Consider the following 27984-nt stretch of genomic DNA (forward strand, 5'->3'; position numbering starts at 1 on the left):
AGGGGCAGGCGTTCCCGCACAGGCTCACTCTTGGGGCGTGTCACCCGCCCTCACGGCCCTCTGATTAGAAAAGGGCCTGAAAACAGATCAGTGTGGACCACATTCCCTTCAGGACCCCAGAGACTTTTTGGAGAAGGCCTTCTGGCCTCTAGGAAAATTTGGGAGAGCGGAGAGAGAGGAGGGCCCCCCGTGCCTACCCATACCGGCCCAGCTCCTCGAGGGAGGGCTCAGCCCGCAGGCAGATGGTGGTTCTGGACGCCGTGTTGGCCTCCGAGAAGAAAAGCCTTAAACAAATCTCCTCACAGAAGTACATTGATTTTTCCCAACTGACTTTGACAAGATTGCAGGGATCTGTGTTTCTTTTCTTGCACGTTCATCCTGATTGCTTCTTCCCGTGCTGCTCCGAGGCTGTGATCTCAGAAATCAGAGCTATGCCTCCTCCATCCCAGCACCTGGGAAGGGGACGTGGGTGGGTGTGGGAGCAGGGGCGACGGACTCAGCTCTCACGTCAGCTGCCCCCCAGACCCAGGAGCCAGAGGCGGGCAGACCGGGTCCTGGCACACCAGGAAATGCGTCTCCCCACCTGCTTCTTGGGACTGTCCTCTGAGGCTCTTCGGAACCCCCCATGTCCCCCTGTGGGTCCCAGGGCAGGGACCACCGCCCAGTGTGAAACTCAGGACTAGGTAAGGATAGCCTGTCAGCTGTGACAGCCAGGCCTCCTGATTCTGTGATATAAATAATTAATCCTCTTACGTTTGCTCCGGCCAAATTAGACATTGATTGGGAAAAGCTTAATCTGACTCCTTTTCAGAGAGGCTGGGGGTGGTGGGGTGGGAGCAAGAGTGGAGGTGGGGGCGGGGGAGGGGGGAGGGTCCAACAGGAAGGAGGAGGAGGTGGAAGATAAGCCAAAGGAGAGGGAGGAGAGGGAAGGACTGAGAGACCTGGTCTTGTTCTTGGGTCACCCTGGACCCTGTGGCCAGCTGCTGGAAGAGGTGGTTTGAGCTTCTGGAAGGGATCCCTATAAAGGGTTTTATTGGTGTGGGAGAGGAACATAAAGAAAGGGAGGAAAAAGAGAGACTGAGCAGGATTCAGGGATTCAGTACTTCGGGGACTCGGGATGCCCCCAAAAAACTTTGGTTTGGGTTACTAGAGGGCCCAGCCCCCGCAAGCGGCTCCTGCTTGTGACCCTGGGAGAGGAGAGCCTTGGAATTTCTCCTGTTTGGCCTCTAAGGAAGGGACAGGCCCTGGGGGGCTAAGGGTAGCCGCTGCACAGGGGCCCAGGCTGGAACAGCACAGCCCTGCTTGTCCCCCAACTGTCCGGCTGGGCTCCAGTCCTGTGGGAGCTCCAGCAGTTCTGAGCTCCTCAGGGCTGAAGGGGTGAAACTCATACCGTCCAGTGACTTTCACCATGAAGGGCCCCATCTTCTCCAAGAACTCCTCCAATGACAGATGAGGACAGCCCATCAGAACCAGCTCTCCTGGGCCCTAACCTCCCTTCCCCGAGCCAGGGGCAGGCCCAGGAGAGCAGGAGGCACTCACCCTGCCTTCTGCAGCCCCCCTCAGCCTCCCACTGCCTGCCCCCATGCTTCATTCAGCGGGGCAGAGGGAGCAGAGTTTGGACGCAGGTCCCCAACCATGTCTGGGACTGAATTCTCTGCCTCAGGCAGGGGTTGTGCCTGACTGTTAAGTCTGGTCATTAAATTAAAGTTAGAAATTGAAATGATTCATGAATAACTCATAATGGTTTGTTGGGAGGCTCCTTAAGCTCTCAGGGAGCTCTGGTTTGCTCTGTTGTTAAACTATAATTGTTATTATTAATCATGTTCTTAATAATTATGTGATATTAACTCACGATCGTAACCACACGACGCCAGCCTGGGCACTCCACGTGATGCCAAGACACGGCCATCTCTCGGGGCGGGCTGGGAGGGAAGGCAGGAGACGGTCCTCTGAGGCACGAGCTCTGGATCCAGGACAGAGAGAAAGGGGAGCTGAAGGCCGGGGCCGCAGAGAAGCTGTAGTTACAGGGATTTGTGGTCATGGGGTAATAATAAGATGAACACCCCAAAATAGGCTTGAAGAGGAGGAGCCCGGTTGGAAGTTCCGTGATTTCAAAAGCAAGTGTTGTCCACAACGGGGTTAAGCCAGGGGAAGCTATGAACTCTCTCCCCGGGGGATCTGTAGGGAAAGGCCCCAGCTTCACACGTGGCCAGAGCCATCCCTGGGAGGGAAGAGGGGGCACTGGGAAGGGACCCACCCTGGGGACAGGAGTCAGGACAGGAGAGCTTCGAGAGCTGGAGGAGGGGCCCTCGGAACCCCTGGCTAACACCCGTCGCACAGCTGTCCACCTTGTCTGGAAATCAAGTCCGTCAAGTCCGTCTGTGTGATGCGCTCATGCCGCTAGTCCTGACCTCCTTCTTTTTCAGCAAGGATCCCAGTGGACAGGGACTGACAGTGGCTTATTCCTGTCCTAGCCAGTCAGATGGGTCAAGCTACTGATTATTCCACTTCCCCATCTCCAAAATAACCTGCTTGTCACCCGCAGACCAAAGCCCACCACCTCCAACACCGACTCTTCCCCAGCCCCAGAAGTTGCCCCTCTGCAGAGATTCCTGCCCGCCCTCTCCCCGCCCCTGGCAGGGGTGGGGGGGCACGAGGGGGTGCGGGGGGGGCGGTTAGCCCTGTGCCACCCCCATGCCAGGTCCCACTTTCCAGCTCCTGGAGAGACACCCCCACTCCCCGGGTGGGAGGAACACCCTTGCCATCGGAGGTTCACAGCGGCTCCCGGGCCTGTGTTGCAGGTGGGCCAAGCGGGGCCAGATCATTAAGGAAGCATCTGGAGAAGTATATCGGACCGCCGTGGACTACACGTACTTCTCAGAGCCTGTCTCCTGCGAGGTGACCAACGCCCTGGGCAGCACCAACATCAGCCGCACCGTGGATGTCTACTGTGAGTGCAGCCGCGGGGGCGGGGCGGGGCATCCCCAGGGGAGCCGCCCCCCTGGGGTGTCTCTGCTGGGACACAAGCTCACAGTGCTGCCCACTTTAAGCAAAGCTTCTTGGTGGGTTGTTTCCGGCTTCCCTCCACCCTCGACCCTCATAGTAACCCAGGAGGCAGGGGTTATTATTCCCATTCCTCAGATGCAGGGACGGAGGCCCAAGGTCACTCGGCAAGTAAGTGGCAGAAGGGGAACCAAGTCAGGCTCCAGAGAACCCCTTGCCGACAGCAGGCCCCGCCGCCTCCCGTTGGGGACCCGGGTACGCCTCCCTTCTGGGGCCTGGTGGGGAGCCCAGGGGAGCCAGCCCAGCATTGACCCAGGGGTTGGATGTTTTCACGGCGATAAGCATGAGCTCCTCTACTGGATTTACAGTTTGAAAAGTACTTCTACAAACTTTCTTATATCTGACCCCTCCCCTTATCCCCAGGGGCCTCAACAGAATCAGTGATCACCACCTTGCCCTTATTCCCTGTCCAAGGGACTAATCCGGGTCTCTGGACCCTGGTTTTCACAGTCTTCGGCTCCTGGAAAGCAGCCAAGCAGTGGTCTGCACGCCGTCCCAACACCGCGCCTGCAGTTCCACCACTGCACCACTCTGGGAACCAAGGTTTGGTCCCCAGGAGGCTCTGGTTCCAGGTGGTGTGCAGGGGGTAGGCGGAGAGAAGCTTCCGCTAACACTCACCCACACTTAGCAGGGGCCTGGGGGCAGGCCCAGCTACTTCATGGGGGTTGGAAAAAGGCTGGAAAGGGCTAGAACGGAGCATGACCTGCGGGCTCCAAGGGTGTGGAGAACACAGGGAGAGGCATGGTGTCCTCTAGGCCTTGTCTCAGAACCCATGGGAGGACGCTGGACGGGCTCCAGGAGCTGGGCTCCGGGCGCACAGGGTAACTGGAATCCAGATCCCCAAGCTGAAGCTCGGAGGAGGTAGACAAGGACCTAAAGGCAGACACAGAAAGCTGCCACCACCCAGGATTTCTGGAGCAGGAGGGAGTCCCTTCTGCCTGAGGGCTGGGGTGGGAGCTTCCTGGAAGCAGGACAAAGGACGGGAGATGGGGGCAAATCCCAGCAGAAATGGGGCCAGAGCACTCTTTCCTAGGGCTCTTGCTGCCAGCAGGTGGACCTGCGGAAGGCCAAGCTGGGAAACTGGGGGTCTCTCTTCCTTACTTCCCGGACTCTCTCTCTCAGACGCCTCTCCCAGAGCTCCCAGCCCACCAAGAGCTCTGTCTCCCCCTTCCTCCCTTCACAGTTGGGCCCAGGATGACCACAGAGCCCCAATCCCTGCTCGTGGATCTGGGCTCCGATGCCGTCTTCAGCTGTGCCTGGACAGGCAACCCCTCCCTGACCATCGTCTGGATGAAGCGGGGCTCGGGCGTGGTAAGTCCTCAGCTCAGACCCCACGGGCCTTGGACCACCGGAACTGCCTCGGCCGCCCTCACTCTTTGACTGGAGGCACTAACCTCCAGTGTAAGCTGAAGGGAGAAGGAGCCCAGAAAGAAGAGAGGGAACCCCAGATACTCACAGGTACCCCCTGAGTACTAAACATACCCAACCATTACGGTTTCACCCTACCATAAAACTTAGAGGAAAAGCAGGTAGTCACAGATGTGCGGGGAGTAAAAAGTCTCTAGAAAGCCTTTTCCACTTTGCCCAAATAGTTAGTTATCCTTTAGCTTTTGAGCTAGGTTTCACAGTCTTCCTGTGTTCTTATTTTAAGATAAATGTGTTTTTTAGGGTATATAAGGTTATCAGACACCCCTCCCCTCAGGAGGACCAGCGAGAGCTTTGGGAGGAAAGTCAAGGGAGAGGTGGACAGAAACTGGTCTCTGTGTGGCCTGCTATGGGCCAGACACTGCTCTGTCCTGTGAGCAGGATTGCCTTGTCCTAGAAATAAAGAAAGAACATCAGAGCAGATAAGTAACTGCCCCAGGCCACGTAGGTCATCACGGCCCAAGTCAGGATTCGAACTCAGAGCCAGCTAAGGCCAAAGTCCTTGGATCACCCCCAAACTCTATCCCAAAAGGATACTGAAAATGACTCTGAAAAAACAGGTCCAGGCACCCGCAAACAAGATCGCTGGGGGCAGCATGGTTCAGGTTGGTGGGCAGCCCTGTCTGCGAGACATCAAGCCTTCGGGCCCCAGACAGGGGCGTACCCTCCCCTCTCCCCTTGTTCCTGGCCCTTAGGGCTTCAAGCTGGTGTGTGGCTGTGACTCTCCCCTGGCCAGCTCACAGGACACACAGCCTCCCACCCCACCCCCGCACCTTCTTGCCATGCTGAAGACTGGGTCACTTACAGCAGGCCCGCCTTGCAGCCCTTCTGGCTCTGGGCGACAGAGCCCGGCTCTGCTTTCTGTGTCTGACCCTCCACAATTCTCCCAGGTGCTGAGCAATGAAAAGACCCTGACCCTCAAAACCGTCCGCCAGGAGGATGCTGGGAAGTATGTGTGCCGAGCCGTGGTGCCCCGGGTTGGGGCTGGGGAGCGAGAGGTGACCCTGACGGTCAATGGTAAGACCCCCCGACTCATGCTAAGTGGGGTGAGAGGGAGCAGAGAGGGGCCCAAGGCATCTTGGTCCCAGGCACTGCCTCAGAGGGACTGTCGCTGGTTCTGGATCCATAGCACTTCTGCCCACCTCTTTGAGTCCATGTCAAAGCCCAGCCCTGAGGTGAGGAAGGACCTGGCTAGTTGGGTCCCCTTCCTCCTTCTTTGGTGCTTGGAAGTGCTTAAAAGTGGTAGCTGATTAATTTTATCCTGGCCAAGAGGAAGGCGTCTGAGGATCACTCCACAGCCGACTCAGATAATGCATCTACCCTCTGACCTTGACCTAGGCCTTGGGGGAAATTTAAGGGAGCATCTCTGCAAGTCCGAGTTGGCCCCTTCCCATTGCGTGACCGCTGCTCAGAGAGACCTGTCACAATTTCCACAAGACCAAGCATTCAGGGGGTCCTCCTGAGGGCAGATTCTTATCACACACCATAAAACCATTACAGCAGGAGAGGGTTTTCTGACAGCCCTAGAACACAGACGACTGCTAGATGACACATTTAGGGGACAGAGTGTCAGACCAGCCTGGATGATGCCCTATAGAAGGTCCCAGAGAAGCTGGGTCCGACCCGGGAAGGCTGCAGCACCTTGATGGAAATCTGGCGTCGCATCCATGGTATGGGCTCCCGCTGGGGTGGGCAACCAAAGCTGCAGGTTGGAAAGAGCGAGAAAAGCTAATGCCAAGCCCTTGCACTGTTTCCAAACTTCCTCCCTCCACTGGGTTTTTGGATTCCCTTTGTGAGCCCCCTGGTCCCACAGAGTCTGCCTCAGGTCAAAGCCTGGAAGCTCTGAGCTGCAGCGGGACCCGAGCCCCAGACCGACCTTTGCAGGACCCCTGGGTCCTGGCCCCAGATCAAGGTGCTAGGGAGGGGCTAAGCCATGTTCTAGAAATCAGCCCTCCTGGCTTCATCTCCGCCCAAGCTGTCCACAGGCAGCCTCGCTCATTCTCCCCCTTTGCTAGAAAACTAAAACCAGCTTGGTTCTTCCTCAGCCATCCCCCTCCAGACGCCCCATGAGCCAGCATCCCCCACCCCTCACTGCTCTCTCTGCTTTCTTTCCCTCTCCTTCTCCCCCAGAGTCCTGGCAACCCCAGAGGAAGGGGGAATCTACTCAGAGCCCGGGGGCACTCACAGGCCACCTGTCCTGGGCAGAACCCTGACTCAGGAGTCTTCCTGCCTCCCCCATGTCCCCAGGATGCCACCAATAAATTGGCACTGCAGGGCTAAAAATAACAGCATCCAATCGCGCCTCCGTATATCCATGGCAACGCAGGCTGCAGCCTTTTCCTGCTGCTCCGGTGTCTGACACGGGGCTCAGGCACCGGGACCCGTGAAAGCTGTGGCCTCCCCCGACGCCCGCTCTGGGTGCTGACCCATGACTCTGCCCAGCTCCCAACTGCTGGCCCCAGGACCAGACCAGCGGGCTGGGGACCCTGGAGGGGTCTGAAGCTTTTAAAGGAACATCCCCATTTCTGGGGAAAACAAAATGGACAAAGGAGGAACTGACATTTCATTGTCACTTTAGATGTTCCAGCATTTCCCAGCAGGGATTCAAAGTGGTTTCTTGAGGAGGTTGTGCACGCATACCTCAGGGAGTACATTACTTGGAAGGGACACCCCAGCCTGGCTCTGGCGGCTACGCACGGTTTGATCTGAACGCCCCCCCCCCCAGGGATTGTGTTTATATCCCCTCACCGCCTCCAATCTTTCCAGCACAGGGTCCCCTAGATTGCCAGGAAGAGAAACACCCAAGAGATCGGAGTGAAGCAAGGAAGCTATTCATTTGTTTCTGCTGAATCAGGGTCATCTCGCCCTGATGCAGGGGGATGAATTAAGTGGCCCCGGGTCGGGGAGGGAAGAGCCAACGTGGGAGAGGAAAGAGCTAGAGAACAGGTAAAGGGATGGCGAAGCCCTTTGGAAAAGGGCCTCGGCTGGGCTGTAGGGAGCAGACATTATGAGAGTATCCAAAGTGAGATGGGGTTCTTCTCACAGCACACCACAGCTGGTGGGCGACTGCTGCATTGCCTTCTGGGGAGTAAACTGGCTTGGGTCTTACCTGGTTTGACTCAAACCAGGGATCTGCAGGGAGGGGGAGATAAACACCCTCCCACCACTTTGACTGCCCATCCCCACCTGTACTCTGATTTCTTTTTTCTTCTAAGAAGCCCTTAAATACTTATGCATTTGCCTGATGGCTTTTAGAATGCCCGAGAACCACCGTCCCCCCCCCCGCCCCCCGCCCCCAGAGAATTCCTAGTTCCTGAGAAGTGAAGGGGAAAACGTTTTATGGTATCATCACTTTCAGTTGGCAGCAAGGCCAAGTGCCATCCAAGTTCCTCAAATATCAAACCCTCCTGCCTTTTGGCCAAAGGCTTCTTGGAACACAAATATGTAAGAGAGACACTCGGCTCAGCCCAGGCTCGGAGCCACCCCGGGGTGGAAGCCCCTCCCAAAAGGGTCCCCCCCCCCCCCGGGGTTCCCCCACCCCACCCCACCCCACCCCACCCCACCCCCTCACCCCACCCCCAAGTCTGCCGCACCCAGCTCCAGGCTGTTAAGCGTCCTAAACTCCGCAGCAGTCACCTGAGTGTCTTCCAGAACCTCGCCCCCTCCCTTGGCTGAGAGCTACTCATAGAAATGCAAATCTGTTTTAATTAAGGTGGCTAATAAACAGCAATTATGTTTGCAGCGGTTTTTGTTTTGTTCCCAGCATAATTTTGCTTGTCCTCCAGATCCCTTGTTTGAGCTCTTTCTCCTCCGTTTTCTGCCACCTAAGACCCAGCCTTTTCCCTGAGGGATTGGGAAGGAGGCAGGAAGTTCTCCATCTCCTACACCCCTGGCTCCAGCCGCCCCAGCCCCCGCCAGGAGGTTAGCTGAGCAAACAGCGGACTTCGCCCCTTGTCCCTCCCACTTTCCGGGCCAGGTGGGCCCTGCTTGGGGAAGACTTAGGTGGGATAAAAGGCAGAACTGGACAGGAGGCGCTCTCTGAGACTGCAGGGGCACTGTCTAGGCTGTGGGATGAGGTAGGTAAGACAGGGACTCCTGGACACAACCATAAACATTTTCTCTCTCTTTCTCTCATACACACACACAGTCTGGATGGGATCATGTCCTGATCAGCGTTGGACCCGTGGTCTCACCTGGGCCGTCTCAGTGGCAGGCCAGGCCATGAACTACGGGATCTCCTAAGACAGACGTGAGATGAAGCTTGTGAACATGCCCCGCGCATTCCCCCTTGGTAGAGGAATGTGGGCATTTCTTGCTCTTTCCCCCTTGCTTTGCCGCCCCCCGCCCCCGCCCCGCTGAGGACACCTGGTTTGTTAGGCAAGCGCGCCCTCTCCTGGACACGGCGGAGAATGGTTCGAGCGGAGCAGCCGGCTAAGGCAGGGCGGCATTAGTTAGAGAGACTAAGCAACATTACTTAGCATCCCTTCCTACCCGGCGCTTCCCCTACTCCCTTCTTAGGTTTCCCAACTCCTTCAAAAAGCTTTCCCCACCTGCCGAGCAGGATGGTTCTCTCTCCTCTGAAGTTGGTTTGTACGTCATGTGTACCGCTCCGTATGAGCACTCACTGCCTTTTTATGATGCTTATTTATGTCTTCTGGGCATTCTGACTTAGAAGTGTTCGCTCCTCAACCCTTGAGAGGTTTACAACTGAATGCTTCATTTCTCTGTGAGTCCCCTGCCTTGCACTTCACCTTACACATCCAGGCCTCCAGGAAATGTGTGCTGAACGAGAGGATTCATGGGTCAACTTCTGAACCCCGCCCAAGAAGGGTCCAGCCAGGCACCTGCCTTTCCCTGTTTGCCTGACGTGACGCTATTTCCCCAACAGGACCCCCCATCATCTCCAGCACCCAGACCCAGCATGCCCTGCACGGGGAGAAGGGCCAGATCAAGTGTTTTATCCGGAGCACACCACCACCCGACCGAATAGTGAGTGCTCTGGGGCCCGGAGGGGAGGGCTGGGGCCCTGCCAACTCAGCCGGCAGCCCAGCGGCTCATTTCAGCCTACCACCTACAACCATCAAGGCCTCTGAGTTTCCCGTCCTCCACGGGGAACATTTTTCACCTGCCTGGGCTGTCTGGTAAAGGCATCATGGAGACAGCGGGCTCCCGGGGCCAGTCTGCAGGTGTCTTTAACTCTGCTCTGAGCTCCAGCTGGGCCCCAACAGTAGTAACAGTAATGCTTCCAAGTTTTGCGTCCTAGGAGCAGAGGGACGAGTGAGGGTAGCAGAAGGGAATGCTAAATGATTGCTTCCCTTTCCTGAGTTTAAGGCCCATCTTTGGCAAAATCCTAGACAGTGTGTGGTTTCTAGTCGGCAACCTCCTTTCTTTGTCCCCCAGCCCCCAAGTCCTCCACAGTCCTAATGCTCAATGGAGAGCCCTGTCCCATGAACTTACTGAGTTCTCCCCTCCCCCCCAAAAAAGTACCGTTCCATTTTCCGTCCCTTCTGCAAAACTCATCCCTGTCCCCGCAGGGTCGCTAAGGCAACCTGAAGAATTCACACTTGGGCCCGGCCAGATGTTGTAAAAGCCAGCGTCTTCACCCACGTCTATCTGAAACCAGTGGGAGCCCAGGCATGAAAACAGACAAAGGGGAGCATTTTCTAGCATTAGTGGAATTCAGATACTATTTTTAGTGGCCCCCAATGCCTGGCATAGTCCTGATGAACATCTGCCCCAGGGCAGCTCCATCGGGGAGGATGTAGGGGTTGTGCACTGAGCAACAGGGGTGTGTGCATACCAGGGACTGAGACGCTGCTCAAGGGGTCATCCTGTAAACTCCAATATGGCTAGGGCATCCCACACTTTCTCAGGCATTCGGCTCATTCAATATGTGAAAAATTCACACACAATTTACAGGAAATCATACATAGTTCTAATACCTATGAGCACCCCCTTCCCTCTGCCCTTTAATTTTTTTTTTCAGTTATAACTGTAACCCATGCCCATCAGAATAACCCGTTCACTCTTGAGAGTGTTTGCATGATCTTTCTCTTCATAAACATCTAACTCTTGGCCCATGGCTCTCAGTGGGACAACCTTGCCCTCCCCCTCCCACCGGGGACATTTGGCAACGTCAGGAGACATTTCTGTTGGTCACAATTTGGAGGGGTGCCACCCGCATCAAGCAGGTGTTGACCAGGGATGCTGTTGAAATTCCTGCAATGCACGGGACAGCCCCCCAACCAGGAACGTTCCAGTCCTGCATGTCACCAGTGCCAAGCCTGAGGAAACACAGTCTCCTCACCTACCATCTCTGAGCACTTGCCTGCAGAGATGGCCACATTCACCCCAACGCTGCGAGCCAGGGCCCGTGGGCCGGTGCTTACATGCTGAGCAGCGCAAAATGGCTCTGACAAGAATTAAGCCTTGTAAACTAAAACAGGTTAAGATGGTCACAAACACAGCTCTGGGATCATACGTTTGTGCGAAGGAACAAAGCGGCCAAACCAGGCCCAGTCACTCTAGGGCTGGTCTTCACACCTGCCAGGGCAGCCGAGGCAGAGGCTCCCATCACTGTCACCGGGTTCCCTGTCTGCCTGGAAGGTGTCCCAGGAAAGAGCCAGAGACCCCCATCCGTGGAAGTGCCCTCTGAGGCGGCCCCGCCTTCGCGTGTGTGTGCATGGGTATGCGCGTGTGTGGCGTGGAGTATGTGTGTGTTGTAATGCGTGTGTGTTGTGACGTGTGTGTGGACCCCTCTGTGGCCGTGAGCATGGACACGAGCCTGACAGCGTCTGCCCCAGAGCAGGGAGGTGGCAGGGCGGCGCTGGCAGAGGGCGGGTGCAAGGGTCTCCTCCTCACTCTGAGCACCTCGGACAGGCCTGGTCCTGGAAGGAGAATGTGCTGGAGTCAGGGACATCGGGGCGCTACACAGTGGAGACGGTCAGCACCGAAGAGGGGGTCATCTCCACACTGACCATCAGCAACATCGTGCGGGCCGACTTCCAGACCATCTACAACTGCACCGCCTGGAACAGCTTCGGCTCTGACACGGAGATCATCCGGCTCAAGGAGCAAGGTGGGGGCCGCCAGGGGATGACGGGACGGGCGCACCCCCTCCCCACATAGACCCCCTAGTAGGGCCCCAGGCAAGGTCCTCCAGGGTCCTGAGCTGGCAGAGCCCCACAGAGGCCACAGGCAGGTTGACCAGGACAAGCCACAGAGCAATTCCTAATGTACTCCATAGTCTTGGTCAGATCACCAGAAGTGGCCCTCTGGGGTCCAACTCCCCCAAAGCCAAGGTCCTAGCCCACACCAGGAAAGGAGAGGTGGAGAAACCTGCTTAGAGTAAGGCTTCTCCAGGATAGTGTTTTCAGGAAAAAGGGACCACAGAGCAAGGCAAGCTGATGGCCATGATGAGCCTTCCAGGAGCTTCTAAGGGCCCTGGCTTCTGTGCACTTGGCATTTCCCTAGTGTCCTCGGGGGGGTGTCACCCACTGAGGAGCGTTCCAGTGGGGGTACACCAGGATGAATGTGTTGGGGAGCCTGGCCCAGGCCCGTGAAGACAATAATTCAGTCCTGTTCCCCAAGAGTCCCCCAGAGGTTGCCCCTGCTAAGCTAAGGGGTAGCCCTTGAGCTGCCCCAACCCCTGGGGCATGGGGGTCAGGTTCAGCTCACCTGCAGTTCCTCCTGGAACATAGAAGTCATACGGACGACTGTGCTCTGAAGGGGATGTCAGCCAGAGGGCAGCGCTGGGCAGGAGGGCTCAGAGCTGCGGGGCAGGCGAGGAGGTGGGGGAAGAAAGGCTCATTCCCCCCACCCCCCACCCCCCGGTCCCATGGTCCCCAGGTACAGACTGCCCAGCTCCTGATCAGAGAGATGCTGAGAACTCTGGCCTCTGCTTTCAGATCTCACTCGGACCACAGGATGGGAGCCTCAGAGGGGCACAGCGGGGTGGTTCTGAGATGCTCGAGGAGAGCCAGCAGCACACGGGGCCTGAAATGGGCAGCAGACCTTGCCCCTTTGCCAGTTGGAGTGGGGGGGAGGGGGAGGGTGCTCAGTCTACGGCAGACAGAGCAGTCCAGGCTCCTCGGCCCTGGCAGTGTCCGACCCCTCCAGGATGAAGGCTCACCCACAGACTGTCAGGGCCCAGCAAGAGATTCTGGGCCGAGCAGGTAGTCTCCGCCAGACCCCTCGGACCTCAGCGCTACCCTGTGGGTCAATGTCTCCCTACACCTCTTCACTAATAATGCTGCTTTGCATAATGCTTCGCACATAATCTGCATACTGTCATCCACACATCATCCTAAACCCTCCCGGTCACCCGTTGCTTGCCCTCCATGTCTTCCCCTGAGTGCCCCCACCCCCATGCCCTCCCCTTAGTGTTCTCCCCCCAACCTCTCCAGACACCTCCCCCTCCAAGCCTTGACTTCTCTCTGGTCCCTACCCCTTCTGGCGTCTCTTCTAAGTAAGTCTGAAGGAACGCCCAGTTCAGTTCAGCTAGCCTGGGTCTGCTGGGTGGTCCCGGAAACATGAGAAAGGAGGGAGCCCCTCATCCCGATCCCCACCAGGTGGCCGGCCCCAGGCCCACCCCACCCTGGCCAGCCAGGCCCTGGCTGTGGACGCTTGCTTTATTTCCAAACAGGTTCGGAAATGAAGTCGGGAGCCGGGCTGGAAGCAGGTATGGAAGGAGACTTGAGAACTCCCCAGGGCTGGGAGGAAGGGACCTCTGGGCTAGCGGGGGAGGGACCCTAAAGGGGTAGGGAGGCCCTGTGCAGGTCACTAACTTTTCTGCCCCCACCCCCGTCTCCAGGCCTTAGTGCAGCCAGAGCAGGGAGAGGGACTCCCAGCCAGCTCCGGTCTAGAGACCCCGGAGAACTATCTCCTGTCCTCACCACCAGAGCCCACAGGCTACTTGCAGCCCTGGACACTGGCTCCACTACCCCCCTCTGTTCCTCCCATCCTGGCTCTTCGGAAACCCTGGGTCCTCCCCTCTGGGGTCAGCTCGCCCTTGGCCTGGCCTCCCTCTGTTTCCAGGCTCTCCCGCCTCTTCCCTCTTCCCAACATCATCACCAGCTTGGCCACCATGCTTCCCGGGAAGCCAGGGCCTCCCAGCCCCTGGGCCTGCATAATCCATGCTAATCCATGCTTTCTGCTCCTGCTGCTTCCTCCCCGCCCACCCCCCACCTCCCTGCCTGCCTTTCCCCCACTGAAGTGTCCTCCCGCCACTCATCGGACTGAGGCTGCTGGGCAGTGCCTCCCTCCCCAGAGGCTCAGCAGCAAGGGGGTCCTCGGGCTCCCAGGGTTGAGTTGCTCCGTCTTAGGACCCCACATGAGACAATTGCCTCCACTCTCCAAGCAGAAACCCCAAAAAAGAATCAGGACTTGGCAAGCCAGACTCCCTGGGGCCCACCAGCGCCATGAGGAAGATGTGGGGGTCCTCTGCCACAGTGACCCTGAAGGAACTAGGGCTCTCCGGTTCCTGCATCAAGCTCCTTGGGGGGGGCCACACACCCTCCTTTCTGGGTGGATATGCCCCTTTAAGAGCACCAAAGGGGCACAGGCAAGCTCCCAGAGGCAGTCCAGACAGCTTCGGATTCCTGCGGGTTTTCTCCCTTGGAGCCACCCCTGGTGCTGGAAGTGGTGTCCCCTTCCTGTCTCCATGTCACCTGTCTGTACACACTCATCGGCAGCTCCCTGACACCTTCCTTCCTGGCTGAGACTCCTCGTGCCTAGTTCCCCTCCTTGGGAGCAGGGGAGGCTGAGCAGGAGGACAGCCCCTTCCTCCAGCCCCTCTCCACTGGAACATCCAGTGGGACAGCCTGCCCAGGCAGCCTCAGCCAGCCCACATAGTGGGCTGCAGAAGGCCTGCCACCCCAGTGGTCCCCCTGTCCCCAACAGACCCTCTCTCCCTGCCCCCACTTGCCCACTGGAGACAGTTCTCCACATAAGACTGTGTCCTTTAACAACGGAAGGAATTGTGGCCTCACAGGATGCCAGAGTCAGAAGTCACCTTAGATCCCGTCGCCTGGTCCTCTAGGGACACAGGAGAGACTTCGAGGTCTGGAGAGCTTAAGGGTCCTCCCACCCTCATCCTTTGGCTTTGAGCTCGCTAAGATAAGACTCGAATTTTTCCAAGGAGACCTACTAGGAATCAAGGAGGAACCAAATCGAACCCTAATGAGTAAAATTCAAAACCACAGAACCAATGAGCTTCCAAAGCCATTTTCCTTACCAAACAGAATTAAAACCCAAAGACAGAAATCATCTATGTACCAGAGCAAGCTCACGGGTCTGACTGAGGTCCACTGAGGTCAGGTCCCCTTTGTCACTCCTGACTGTTGACACCAACCTAGGCACCTCCCATTTTTAATCCCTGAGTGTTCTCCACACTCCCCTTCTCCTGTCCCCTCTCCTGCCACCCTCACAGTGGTCTCAGCCACCAGCAGGCCCGTGAAGAGTGCCCTGTTGTCCACATCCAGCCTAACCACCACCAATATGTGCCCCAGGCGCCTGCTCCTCCTGGGAGGGGGGCACCCACCACCCAGCTGCTCCTCCAGGGGCCAGGGTTGGAGGGGTTCTTCCTCTCTTCCTCGATTTAAAGCGAAGAACAGCAATGAGAGGCTAACCCACAGCCCCAAGACAAAGCCCCAAACATCCCACACTAACAATGTGGGGCAGGTTAGGGGGCAGGGAGCTCAGGCTCTAGAAGGAATTTTCTTCCTACTCAAGGTTCTGACCTCGCTGCGTTTCTTGTACCCCTCGAGAAACGGGAACAAACACTTGACGAGGGCTGGCTCAGTTTCAAGGCCTTTCCTTGCCATTCACACATCAAAACCCCTGTAACCAACCCAAGGTGGACACGTAAGGATCCCATTTTAGAGTTAAGAGAGGTGAGATAAGCTGCCCAGAAAAGGGGCTAGGGTCTGGGCTGTCCGGGGCACGTGAACTGTGGAGGATGTTGTGTGATGCAGCAGACGGAGCTGGAGAGCAAGAGGAGGCGTGCATTTGCCCTGGCCTTCTGCAGCTGTGTGTCCTTGACCGAGTCATGAAACCTCTCTGGACCTCAGTGTTTCCATCTGTAAATGGGAGGCTTGCACCCAGTGGGCCTGTAAGACCTCCCTGCACCCCAGTTTTGTAATTCTATTCCCAGTGGGCTATTCAGGGCTCCAAATCCTGTGTTCCAGCCCATAGGCAGCCACAGAAGGGCCAGGGCTGTCTGGAAGAGCACACCCGCCCCCCACAGACCCTCCCCATCCACATCTCCACCAGGCTAGGGCACCAAATAAATAAAGTCAGCAGGGAATGCGGGATTGGACATTTGTAGTTCTGGGCCTCTGGCAGGGAGGGCTACCAGGATGCCTGGGGACTGGCGGGGGAGGAGAAGGAGCAGGGCTGGGGGTGGGGGGCTCAGGAAAAGGAGCATTTCTCCTTAGAGAGGTGGGGGGAGCTGAGACCCTGACCACCCCCCATCCTTGCACCTTGGGCCTCTGGCAGCTGCTACTCTGAGGCCCAGCAGGCCCGGGAGGCCTCAGGCCCAAGAAGCTGGTGGTTCCTGTCCACCCTCTAATTCTGGGAACGGGAAGAGTAGGAGAGCACAAACCAGGCAAACAAGGGAAGTGACCATAGTCATTTAAAAAAAAAAAAAAAAAAAACCAGGACTTTCTACTCTCCAGCCACCACATGATAGACTGTTCCTGGTTCAGTGCAGAAGGGAGCTAAATGATACACCAGCCTTGGCTCCCCGTTCCCTGTGTCTGCTTGCCTCCCTCCCAACCCACCACTGCTCCCCTCTTCCCCAGTCCCTCCCACCCCCTCCTCCATCCTGAGTCCCACTGGACCTGACCCCTGTTGGACTCTGCCTGGGCCCCCCAGGCCCCCCTGAAGGCACTTCCCAGGAGGGCCTGAGTGCAGGAGTCTGGCCCCCACCTGGCAGAGGCTTCACCCGAGGAAACTGGGTAAGGCCCTGGTGGGGAGAGTGGGCTGTCCCCGATTTCTCATGGGCTGTGCCTGCTTCTCTCCCACAGAGTCTGTGCCGATGGCCGTCATCATCGGGGTGGCCGTAGGAGCTGGCGTGGCCTTCCTCGTCCTTATGGCAACCATTGTGGCCTTCTGCTGTGCCCGCTCCCAGAGAAGTACGGGAGGGAGACCCGGGATCTCAGGGAGGGGGACAGAGAAAAAGGCCAGGCTTAGACTGCTCCGGAGAGCAAGTAAGCAGGAGTGCCCTGAGCAGGGGACCCTAACCGTGCTGTGAGCTGCTGGGGTAGGGATGGGTCTTGGGCATCAGCTTACGCGCCGTGCTGTGGGTAGTGTCCAGCACGTAGTGGGCACTCAGCCGACATGGAACTGGACTGATCTGAACTTGGCCAGCACTGGGGATTGAACACCTATGGCTGTATCCAACCGTAGAGAACTCTGGGAGGGGGTTAGGGGAGAGGTGACTTGATCCTTGCCCTCCAGGTTCTGCTAGTCTAACCAGAAAAGCAGGCCATCTACACGGGGTGGAGGGGAAAGCATTTGAGGAATCCCTTTGTGAAGCCTTTAAAGGTCTGCGGTCACTAGCCGTAAAATTCTGGCGTTCCTACCCTCTTGAGGAACCACGTATGCCTGGAGTTTCATCCCGAGTGCAGCTCTGACCTTATGTGTCAAACACAGATGGGCGGAAGTATGAAATGAGATGACTGAGTGGAGGAAACCAATGGAGGCACAGGATTCTAGCCCTACCTTTTTCTGTCACGTGTGCCTGGGCAGGCCACAACTATTCTAGGCCTCAGTTTCCCTGTGTGTAATAGTAAGGCTTTGCATGATGAGACTTTTAGGAACCCGCTGGCTCTAACCCTCGATGATCCTAAGGCACTACATGAATAACCAGAGGAAGCCGACTCCCTCCTCCACTTGGATCTGTAGAAGAAAGCGGGGGCGCCTGGGTCGCTCAGTGGGTTAAGCTCTGCCTTCAGCTCAGGTCATGATTCCAGGGTCCTGGGACTGAGCTCCGCATTAGGCTCTCTGCTCAGCAGGGAGCTTGCTTCCCCCCTCTCTCTCTGCCTGCCTCTGCCTCTCTGCCTGCTTGTGATCTCTCTCTCTGTCAAATAAATAAAATCTTTAAAAAAAAAAAAGGAAAGAAAGAAAGAAAAGAAAAGAAAAAGAAGAAAGCGGGATGTGCCCTGCTTGGTTCCCTCCACTCAAAGCCTAACAGCCGTGGCTGTCTTGCCTGCCCTCAGTGATGTGGTCTTGGAAGCTCCTCCAGCACCCTCTCAGGGGAAATCAGAGGGGGGCACATTTTAGCAAGAGTCTTCCAACAGAGCTCCCTGACTGTAAATCGGCTGCCTCCCCAGAGGCTGTGAAGTCTTCACCACGGAAGCTGTGACCCGAGAGCTGGACCGCCACATGCGGGGATGTGACTGGTTTGGGTGGGGGGTGGACCCTGGGAACCTGAGACCCCTTGTGACAGTAAGATTAGTGATTCTCCGAATGGAGACAGAAGAGCCCGGTAGAGTGGGCCACGGAAGACCTCTGGAAGGAGGACAGAAAAGACCTAGCTCTGTAAGGCAGACAAATGGACAAGGGTGGCCACTCAAGGCAGGGTGGCAGCAGTGGAAGGCCAGCCTGCTCCTAACACGGCCCCCAGAGAAAGAGAGCTGAAGCCCCAACAGCCCACAGCACATCCAGACAGGTGTCCCAGTGGGGCGGGAGGTGCGGTGGGGATGACCTGGAAGCTACTACTGAGTTCAGGGGCTGGAGGGTGAGCCCTGGGGACAGCGGTGGGGGCGGGGGTGGGAGTGACACTTCAGGCCCTGACGCCTGAGGATGAGGACTAAACCTGTCATCTGTGCTTTCCTATTTCACATCCAGATCTCAAAGGGGTTGTGTCGGCCAAGAATGACATCCGAGTGGAGATTGTCCACAAGGAGCCTGCCTCCGGTCGGGAGGCAGAAGAACATCCCACCATCAAGCAGCTGATGGTGAGAATGCCGTCTTATCCCCACCCCATCCTGACCTTTGTGCCCCAAAGTTCCCGGTTCCAGAGGCTTCTTGGCGGCCCAGAAGCTCCCAAGAATTAGAGCATCACTCAGGATGTGCCCTTCCCCCATAATAGATCAGGCACCAACTGAACCTTGGGTGCCTCCAAGAGTTCTTGTCTGTCTGCTGCATTGCTCTTGATGTCCTGGAGACTCAAAGCCATCTAAGATGCCATCCCAGCTTTCAAAGAACCTGTTCAGTAGAGAGACAAGACACGTATAATGTGCCATGATATGTCGTCACTCAGTACATGATTATACTGAACATGCTAGAGTGTCCGGATATGTCCTGCCCCTCCCCCTTCTGAGCCCCAAAAGTCTGCAAGAAACACAAGTTCTTCTTCAGAAACCAGAGTGCTTACCAGAAGCAAACTCGTAACTTTTTCAGCAAACATAAGCCTGCCCCTCCTCTTCCTGATTCCTGTTCATAGACCGTAATCCACCCAGCTTTTTACAAGCAGGAACCTGGAAAACTGTGCTGAAAATCTCTAGTACATACTGGGTCATGGCTTAAATATGTAGGAGGAACAGCAGAAAGCCCCAGGGTGTGGAGCACGGGCCTCTCTGTGCTTCAGTCTCCCCACCTGTGAAGCAGGGATGAAAGTCAGTGCACAGGGCCATGGTGAATGAGGAAACCCATAAAGGGCTTGAAGCCTGTGGAACATAGTAAGTGCTCAGGAAATGTTGGCCTCTGTGTTGCTGTGAAATCACCCGTTCCCTTATCTGTCTCCACTAGATGGTGAGCGAGCTGCCTTGTCCAGCCCCATGTCCCCAGAGCCTCGCTGGTGGAGGTTCACCAAGGTTATTGAGTTGAACTGACATTTTCCTCCCTGGTCTTTTTCTTTCCAAATCTCATTCTCTGGTCCTTCCAATTGTACTTCAAAAACCTTCTCAAATGTGCACCCTTGCCCCAGTCCCCTTATGACTGTCCTATTGGAGCCTCATCGTGGCTCCTTGGACTAGGACGACAGCCTAGTGGTCTCACCACCTTTTTTTTTTTTTAAACCACCTTATTCAATCCACCCTCCCGAGTCCCACCGAAAGGGTCCTTCTAGAGCACAGAACGTATCCTGTTACTATCCTACTTAATATTCCTCAATGCCCGCCTCCCCACCCCCCGCCCCGCTCCGTCTACTAAAGTCCAACCACCAAGCATGTCATCAGGCCCATCACTGAGAGGCAGCTGCTGGCCCTTCCAACTTCATCTTCCTACAAAATGCACCTGGGCCTACAGACACCCCAAAAACTTGCTGTTCTGGCTTTTGAGTCTTTTATACCTCGAGGCTTTATACAGGCTGTTACCACTGCCTGTTGATTTTGCTTGTTGAATTTCACATTCTTCTAGGAGACTCAGCTCAAACGTCACTTCCTCCATAGCTGTCCATGTTTGTCCGCCCCCCACACCCTCACCCCCCACTGCTGGCAGAGCTGTACACTTCCTGCTCTCCTCAAACACGTTGCACGCTTCTCTTTTATTGCATTGCTCGGATTAGACGTCAGATCACCAATTAACTCAAAGTTCCAGAAGGACACGCTCCCAAATCTGTGTGTGTCTGTTTCCCTAGGCCAAATACCAGTGTCTAACCCAGGGGAGCAATTAATCTTACAGGCATGGAAGCCAGAGCCTTGATCATGCAAGAAGCAATGGATGTCTCTGTAGATAAGCTTCATCAAGGCTGGTGTGAAGCATCCTGGCCTGTCCTTCCTCCCAAACAGGACCTTGAATTCCCTTCCATGGGGACATCCTGATTGCCTCAGAATGCCTCCACACCCTGCAATCCAAACTTTGAGAAAGAGTGGGGGTCACTCAGTAGTCAGTTAAGAGGGTGTGTATGGTTGGGTGGCGGGAGGGACTTTGGCAGAGGGACCTACTGAGAGCCTCCCCTCCCCAACACACGCCCTCCATCCTCTGGCCCCTGTAAAGCCCCAGTGTTGATGAGAGGTAGGCTTAGAAGTTGAATCTGGTGGGAAAGCCCTCCAATCCAGGCTGACCCACAGCATCCACTAGAAAATGAAATAAGCAGCATCAGCGAGGGCGAAACAGAACGGAAACCCTCTGGCTGATGCCATGAGGCTCCAAAAAGAGACCAAGACAGATGTTTCACAAGGGAGAAGAAACATCCCAGCTCAGACAGTGGGTGGGAGGCTGTCCTAGATCATGTCATATGCAGAAGTGACACCCGGGAAGCATCTTTGTGCCAAAGGATAAACGTCACCGTGGTCCTCCATATTTATGTACCCACCGTGGGCCAAGCATGCGTGATTTTCCACCTTCCATCTAACTGTTATTTTCATATTCAGTGATCGAGAGCTATGCCCTTCCATTCATCCTGCAACACAAACGTAACATTTGTGACAGCCCTATGGTCTCTCAGGCATTGGGCTAGACAGGACAAATCAAATCAGTTACCTGTGATTTTATCCCCAAAGCATTTTGGTCATGACCACAATAGACAAAGTGCTGTGCCAGGCCTGCGGGGACCTAAAGAGAAGCTAGAAGTGATCCTTTGGCTTAGGAAGATAACGTTTGGCACATCAAAGTCATTGCTATAATAACAGGTGTGGCCCCTGTTGGGAGCATCTCACAGGTAGGCCTGCATGGTGATTCTTTCCTGAGACCTTCCCTGAGCCTAGCACTGGGTGATGAGCTGCCCTGCTGGGACCCCAGCCTGTGCCCTCTGAACCCAGAGGTTCCATAACTATTTGTCTATAGACCCAGCTCCCTGTGGTGTACCACTGTATCTAACGACCCTCGATGTGCCTATGCCTGCCTGAAATTCGGTAAATGCTCAATGAATGAAATTGACTCCTCCAAGTGAGACGTGAGACCTCTAGAGGGGATGCCCTAGCCCAAGGGAAAAAGCGTGGTCTTAGCAAACTGCCCCTCCCCTCACCCCCCCCTCCCCCCGCTCCTCCTGTCTCTCCCTGTCTCTCAGGACAGGTGTCCGGGAACAATGAGGACATCTGGACTCTCCCCCCACTCCTCTACCTGCCTTCCACGGACCAGGCAGTGAGAGGAGGGGGGCAGGGGGAGGCACAGAGGCAGGCTTCTTTTGAGTTCATTCCTCTATCTTCTCCTGGACGCTTAGCCCACATCCAATCCACTGAGCAGCCATTTTTGGGTTGTAGATGGACCGGGGTGAATTCCAACAAGACTCAGTACTGAAGCAGCTCGAGGTTCTCAAAGAAGAGGAGAAGGAGTTTCAGAACCTGAAGGTAAGACTAGCCACAGGTTATAACTTCAGGCTGTGGGATTCTGTCTTCAGCTCTGACGCTTAAGCCCCAGATTCAGACAAACAATAACCAGGAACCAGGAGGCGGGAGGTCACCTGGAGCACAGGTGCATGTTCTCTCCCTGAGATGGGTGGCTCCTCTGCCCCAGGAGAGAGGGAAGGCTGAGGCCTCACTGTCCTCCTCTCCCACGGCTTCCTCACAAGCACAATTTTTTAAATTAACTATCCCTGTTCTGGGCAAAAACAAAAAACCCTTCAAGTCGGCTTCTCAGCGGGCTTTGCATCCCCAGGACCTAGCGACCCGTCGCCCTTGGAGCGCCCCCTGTCGCATCCCGTCGGGATCTCGCCTCCCCATGGCCCGTCTCCTCCCCACCCCACCCCCACCCAGCTGCAGGTTCCACCCGCACCGCTGTGTCCCCAGCTGTCCTCTTCCTTCCACCCGTGTCTCCCCAGCCCTCCCTGGGTCGGGGAGGACAGGCTGGGCCTAGAAAGGCCCAGCCGTGGTGGGCGCCAGGCTGTGCCCGCCCGGTGACGCTGCTGTCGCTCCGGCCCCCTCCCAGGACCCCACCAACGGCTACTACAGTGTCAACACCTTCAAAGAGCACCACTCGACCCCCACCATCTCGCTGAGCAGCTGCCAGCCGGACCTGCGCCCCGCTGGCAAGCAGCGCGTGCCCACGGGGATGTCCTTCACCAACATCTACAGCACCCTGAGCGGCCAGGGCCGCCTCTACGACTACGGGCAGAGGTTCGTGCTGGGCATGGGCAGCTCGTCCATCGAGCTGTGCGAGCGGGAGTTCCAGCGGGGCTCCCTCAGCGACAGCAGCTCCTTCCTGGACACGCAGTGTGACAGCAGCGTCAGCAGCAGCGGCAAGCAGGACGGCTACGTGCAGTTCGACAAGGCCAGCAAGGCCTCCGCCTCCTCCTCCCACCACTCGCAGTCCTCTTCCCAGAACTCCGACCCCAGCCGACCCCTGCAGCGGCGGATGCAGACTCACGTCTGAGGATCCCAAACCGGGGCTGGGGGGGGCTGCAGGGGCGGGGGGTGGGGTGGGGGAAAACAGGGTCGTGCCACGTGCTGGCTCTCCATTGACTGTGGGTGTGTTGCAGCGGACCCCAGAACAGGCTGCCTCCAGGATAACCCCCCCGCCCCCCGGAGGGCCTCACCACCGCCCTCCTCCGAAGCCCTGATCAAGCACAAACCCCGATCCCCAGATCCCCAGCTGCCGTGTGCCAGGCGGGCGGGCGGGGTCGCGGTTCGAGGATGCAGCTGAGTGCTGTGCTGTGCTGTGTGCTGGACACTCCGGTCCCAGCCCTTTCCTGGAGGCCCACCCCCACCCCCACTACAGGCGCTCGAGGCAGCTAGAACTTGGCTTTCATGAAACTGCCGTCCACTCTCCGGCCTCCCTGTGAGCTCTACCCCCTTGCTGCCCACAGCCCTCCCCTGTGCCTGTTGCTCCTCCACAATCCTGGGGAGGGGGGTGGTGAAGCGCTTTCCAGCACTGAGCTTCCCCCCTCAACCCCCCCAGCGCCCCCTGCTGCTCAGAGCCCAGACCCTGGATGCTCAGAAGCCAGAAAGGGCCTCGGAGCATCTCTCCCACCACACTGACCGTGAGCCCACCCCAATTTGTTAGGTGTTTTGTGTCCATATTCTTGCAGCTCTGTCCTTGGACTTGAGGCCTCTGAACTCTGAGGTGGGACTGGCCCTTTCAGGGACAGATGTCCTGGGAGGAAGAGGGAGAGGCAGGAGGGAACACGGGCAGGCGCACCTGGGGAAACTTGCCCACCACTCCCCTCACCAGGCTGTGCTGTTCAGAGGCTCCCGGCCCACCCCTACTTTTTCACCACACCTCCCTTCCTCCCCTGCAGCACAGTCAGAGTTAATAGAAGAAGTGTGAGAGCTTCTCTGGGCCGGGGTTCTTCCAACTGTCATTGCAGAGAGCGTGTCCTGGAGCACGTAGGGCTTAAGGGGACTAGAGGTCAGGTCCTTAAAATGATGAGACTTGCTTCTCAGCTGCTGAATCTCCAGGGGCCTAGATCCACACAAGGAACGATGGTCCTGCCTTCAGTAGGGCTCCACAGGCAAGAGAGAAAGTCCATCTACACATCACCCCCCCCCCACCACTCACCACCTGAAAATAAATGTTAGGGCCGTTACACCACCATATCCGTTCCGTCCTTTTCTTCCTGCAGAGCCGAGGGAAGAGGTCAAGGGCTCCGAGTATGATCTGGAAACACGAGGTTCTTTGCCCTCCTTTGATTCAGTTGTCCTAGATAATGAAAGCAGGTGATGATTCTGGTATTAACCGTACCCACAGGCAGGCTCCCTCCCCAGACAGTGGGCAAAGGCAGGACCCATGCCAAATACAGCGTAGAGGCAATGTGGTCGTACTGGGCTTTGGAGGGGTCATTCTAGGCCTTTCTCTTGGTGATGTTCTACAAGGAAAGCTCCTTCTGTCAGGGGTTCAGGGCAAAAGGCTCTCTTCAAAGAGCCTATGCCATGGAACTCCCTAACACTCTGAGTTTTAATTAATATCCGAATGGCCTTGTTTGAACGGAAGACTCCAGGTAGTGATGGCAGACCAGATGGGATGGACAGATAGGGGCAAGTTAGAATGTTGACAGAGTGGCAGGATCCAAAGGGAGCTTTGGAAAACGCAGAGTGTCCTTAAGGTTGGAGGTCCCTCCTAGGTTAGAACCCTTCTTGTCCAAGCTTCCCCAGTAATCCTTCCCCGTCATAGGAACCTGTACTCAAAAGTCTGTCCTTCTTTCCATATGTACTGATTCCTTCGATGGCCCCAACCACAGATTCTATACATAACCTTCCTAACTCCTCCACCCAGAAGAATGTCCTCCTTCTACCATATTTCCCATTGCCTCAAAACTGCCCAGTTCCCTAGGTAACTTCCTTTGCAGCCCTCATGCCCAAGAGAGTAGAAACTGATAAGAAATGTAAATGTATATCCCAGTCTACATCCAGCTCCTAGTGCCGTTCTGGCCCCACACAGATGCCAGGATATTGGCCCCTGTGCTCTCTAGGTCAACCTTGACAAGGCTGCTTCTTTCCTGCACATGTTTTGCTTCCACCAGCAAGGAACAAGGATCTAAAACAGATGCAAGGTGGTGTGCTGTGAGTCACGAGGAGGACTCAAAAGATTAGTCCATTAATTCCTCCCAGCCTTCCCCACCTCAGAGGAGGGTGACACCTGCCTCCTAATTTTCACCACACCTCCCTTGTCCCTTACCCCTTGCCCCAGTCACATACGCATACGTAGTTCTCATAAAAGGGTCTCCACCCATTCTTTCCTGGAATCTCAGGTCATGACAGCATAACCAGAAGATCAAGTGAGAACTCTGTTCTCCCGTAGAATGGAAGGAGCTCTCTCCCTCTCGAGCTTCAGGCAGTCAGGATAAGGATGTGAACTATCATGGCAGCAAGCAAAGAGCAGGGGCTGTGCTACCAACACCTGGCCACGCAGGGCCCAACCCCACGAGCTCTCTCCAATGCACGAATCCAGCAAAAAACGACTGAAGGGATAGGAGGTCCCAAGTAAGATCTTGGCAAAAGAGAAGAACAGAGAGGGGGGATATTAGCAACATCTGAAGGCTTCTGGAAGGTTGAGGTCTTGAGAAGGAGCCTAGACTGCACTCCATCCCCGCCTAGGTTGTCCCCAGCCCTATTTCCTTCTCGCAGAACAGTGAGGGCACAAACAACTGGTAAAGGGAAGGGTTAAAAAAGGTTTGGAGGCAGAGGGAAGCCCTGGGTTCTCCTGTAGGTAATTTCAAAGGAACTAAAATGAGCACTCTACATTTGTAATCTTATTTAACCTTCATAAAGGATCACCATTTTACAGACGAGGGCATGTGGCTTCAAGAAGCCAGTTTTGCCCAAGGTCACAGGGCTAACAAGTGGCAAACTTGTTATACACACATGAGCTCCCCTGTAAAATGTCTCCATCCAAAGCACAAACTCAAGGCCACTGTCATCCTAGAATATGATGAAAATGGCCGATGGTAAAGGCCACCTGCTGGCTCCCACCCCGAGATGGGGGTGGGGGGCATGCTAAGCAAGGAGAGACCACGGCTCCGTTAGGAAGGGACTGGCGTCCTCCACCTCCAGTCCCCAGACGACCTGGAAAGCCCACACTCCCGGAAAACAAAGCTATTCTGTGTATCCAGGCACCCCCACCACTTCCACCAAGACCAGTATCCAGTTTTCTGATAGCTTTAAAATTCATTATTGGCTCCCAGTCCCTGGATGGGAGCCCGGTTTCTGATTCTCAGGCTCGCTATCAGTCTGGAAAGCCCAGGGTCATTTCCAGTACCTCTTCGACTTTCATGGAACAGGAAGCACTCTCACATGATGAACTAGAATACCGCAGCAAATCCGTTTCTGATGAAGATGATTGAAACAAGGGCTCTAAAGTAATAGGCCTCGAAGCTGCCTTTAAGCTTCCGGAGTGGAGAGGACCCGGGGAAAAGAAAATAAACATGAGGCCATCCTTGGGAGGCGTCTCAGAACAGGAGAAAAGGAGCCAACAGAATTCCATTTCTCACCGCCTGCATGGGAGGCACACAGGGGGTGTAAGGCGTGTGCTATTATGAAATTTGAACTGAAATCCCAAGGTACACACCCCAGGTTTCATTAGCTCTGCCCAGGTATCATGTGTGTGGTTTGTGGTTTATGAGGGCACCAGAAAAAAAAAAAAAGACCAAGGTGGGAGGGGGTCCTGCCATTAGTTGATGCTCTAGGAAGCTTCCCCACCAAATAAACTCTTTATTAAAATTAGAAGTATAAGTAATTTAAATAAAAATGATCTTAATTTGCATAGAGATTTTTATTTAACATACCACTTGCTGTGCCTATTTAAAGATGAAGGACATCTCAGCTAAATCTTAAATTTTACTTCCCTTTTACAAAAAGTCTTATAAAAACCTCTAACCTAAGTTGTTTTTAGGAGCTGTAACTGCACACCAGCCATTTATTTGCAGCTTTAACATCGAAATTACCAGCAGTCTTTGAGAATCACTGATAAAGAGCTCTCACTCTGATGGTTACTTCTTGTTAGCAGTAAGGCTCCAATCATCTTTTCCCCAACCCCTTTATGTTTCAGTCTTTCTAACTAGGTCATAAAGTGGGGAAAATGAGAAAATTCTAAGCTAGTCATCTGTCTAAAAATAAAGATTTGTTTCCCTGGATGAATACATTCTTGATATAAGGAAAGGAGGACCATCCGTTCTGTCTCTCTAACTCCTATTCCTCCTGGGTCCATCTCCCCCTCCTCTCTAATGGCTAGGTCTTTGACATACGCTAAAAGCTTTCATTATCACAGGCCCTGTGGGTTTCTTTACTCCTACACAACCCTCGTCTTTAAAAGGCCTTTTGTGAACACACGCCATTCACAAGCGGCATCGTTGAATTGTGACCACATCCCCACTGCCACTCCATGTCCCCAGAGCCCCTCTCTGGGACAGCCCACCCCCATGGCCAGGATATCCTCAACCCCTGAGCTGGCTGATCAGGGACCCTGAGCTATGCAAAGCTATCTCCTTCCTTTGCTTCTTAACCTATGGCCCTTGAAAATATATATTTTTTTAAGATTTTATTTATCTATTTGTCAGAGAGAGAGAGTGTACAGGCAGGAGGAGCAGCAGACAGAGGGAGAAGCAGGTTCCCCGATGAGCAGGGAACCCAATGCGGGACTCGATCCTAGGACACTGGGATCATGACCTAAGCCAAAGTCAGATGCCTAACCGACTGAGCCACCCAGGCGTCCCAGGCCTTGGACATATTTTGGAGTGCTAGGAAACCATTCAAATAATGCTCCATTTTAACTGTCCTCTGTGTCATGAATCTAATTAATTAATGTTCAAAGACAAGGTAAACGGAGTCTCAGGAAACAGGCCTTCTTTGGAAGATTCTAGGTCTTAATTAACGGGGGCTTCTTCCGAAATCTGTTACCAATTATGCAAGGGAACAAGTGCTACTGAGAAAAGGAGCTGAATATGGGGATTCACCCTCTAGAAGGTCACCTTCAGTTAGGCAAAGACATTGTCAGGGGGATTAAATTAACAGATACCACTTTCACCCCCTGTGTAAATTTGACCAGCAGGCAGTGTATTCGTGACACTATTGGACATCACATTTGAGAGAAGTACTGAACGAAGGAGGAATTTTCTGATAAGAACCTCCTCTCTTTTAATTTAAAAGTTTCTTAGCTTTCCTGCCATGTGCGCCTACAGCA

General features: G+C 55.3%; 1 protein-coding gene across 4 annotated transcripts in view; it reads left to right on the forward strand.

Moving 5' to 3' along the window:
• KIRREL3 (kirre like nephrin family adhesion molecule 3) overlaps positions 1-27389 on the forward strand; it is a 546348-nt gene extending 518959 nt beyond the window's left edge. The window contains exons 9-18 of one of the 4 annotated variants that reach the window (XM_004750228.3): positions 2802-2950; positions 4247-4374; positions 5379-5505; positions 9377-9477; positions 11368-11566; positions 13133-13168; positions 16515-16697; positions 18340-18449; positions 21636-21722; positions 22300-27389. In XM_004750228.3, the coding sequence (XP_004750285.1) occupies positions 2802-2950; positions 4247-4374; positions 5379-5505; positions 9377-9477; positions 11368-11566; positions 13133-13168; positions 16515-16697; positions 18340-18449; positions 21636-21722; positions 22300-22743 (1564 nt within the window). In that variant the 3' untranslated portion in view covers positions 22744-27389. The remainder of the gene's footprint in view (positions 1-2801; positions 2951-4246; positions 4375-5378; positions 5506-9376; positions 9478-11367; positions 11567-13132; positions 13169-16514; positions 16698-18339; positions 18450-21635; positions 21723-22299) is intronic. The other 3 variants (XM_004750231.3, XM_004750230.3, XM_013055023.2) reach the window with 3 other exon arrangements.
• Positions 27390-27984: the final 595 nt, after the last annotated feature.

The sequence above is a fragment of the Mustela putorius genome, unplaced genomic scaffold (genome assembly GCF_011764305.1).
Source record: "Mustela putorius furo isolate JIRA1106 unplaced genomic scaffold, ASM1176430v1.1 tig00000460_pilon_pilon_pilon, whole genome shotgun sequence".
NCBI classification, from domain to species: domain Eukaryota; kingdom Metazoa; phylum Chordata; class Mammalia; order Carnivora; family Mustelidae; genus Mustela; species Mustela putorius.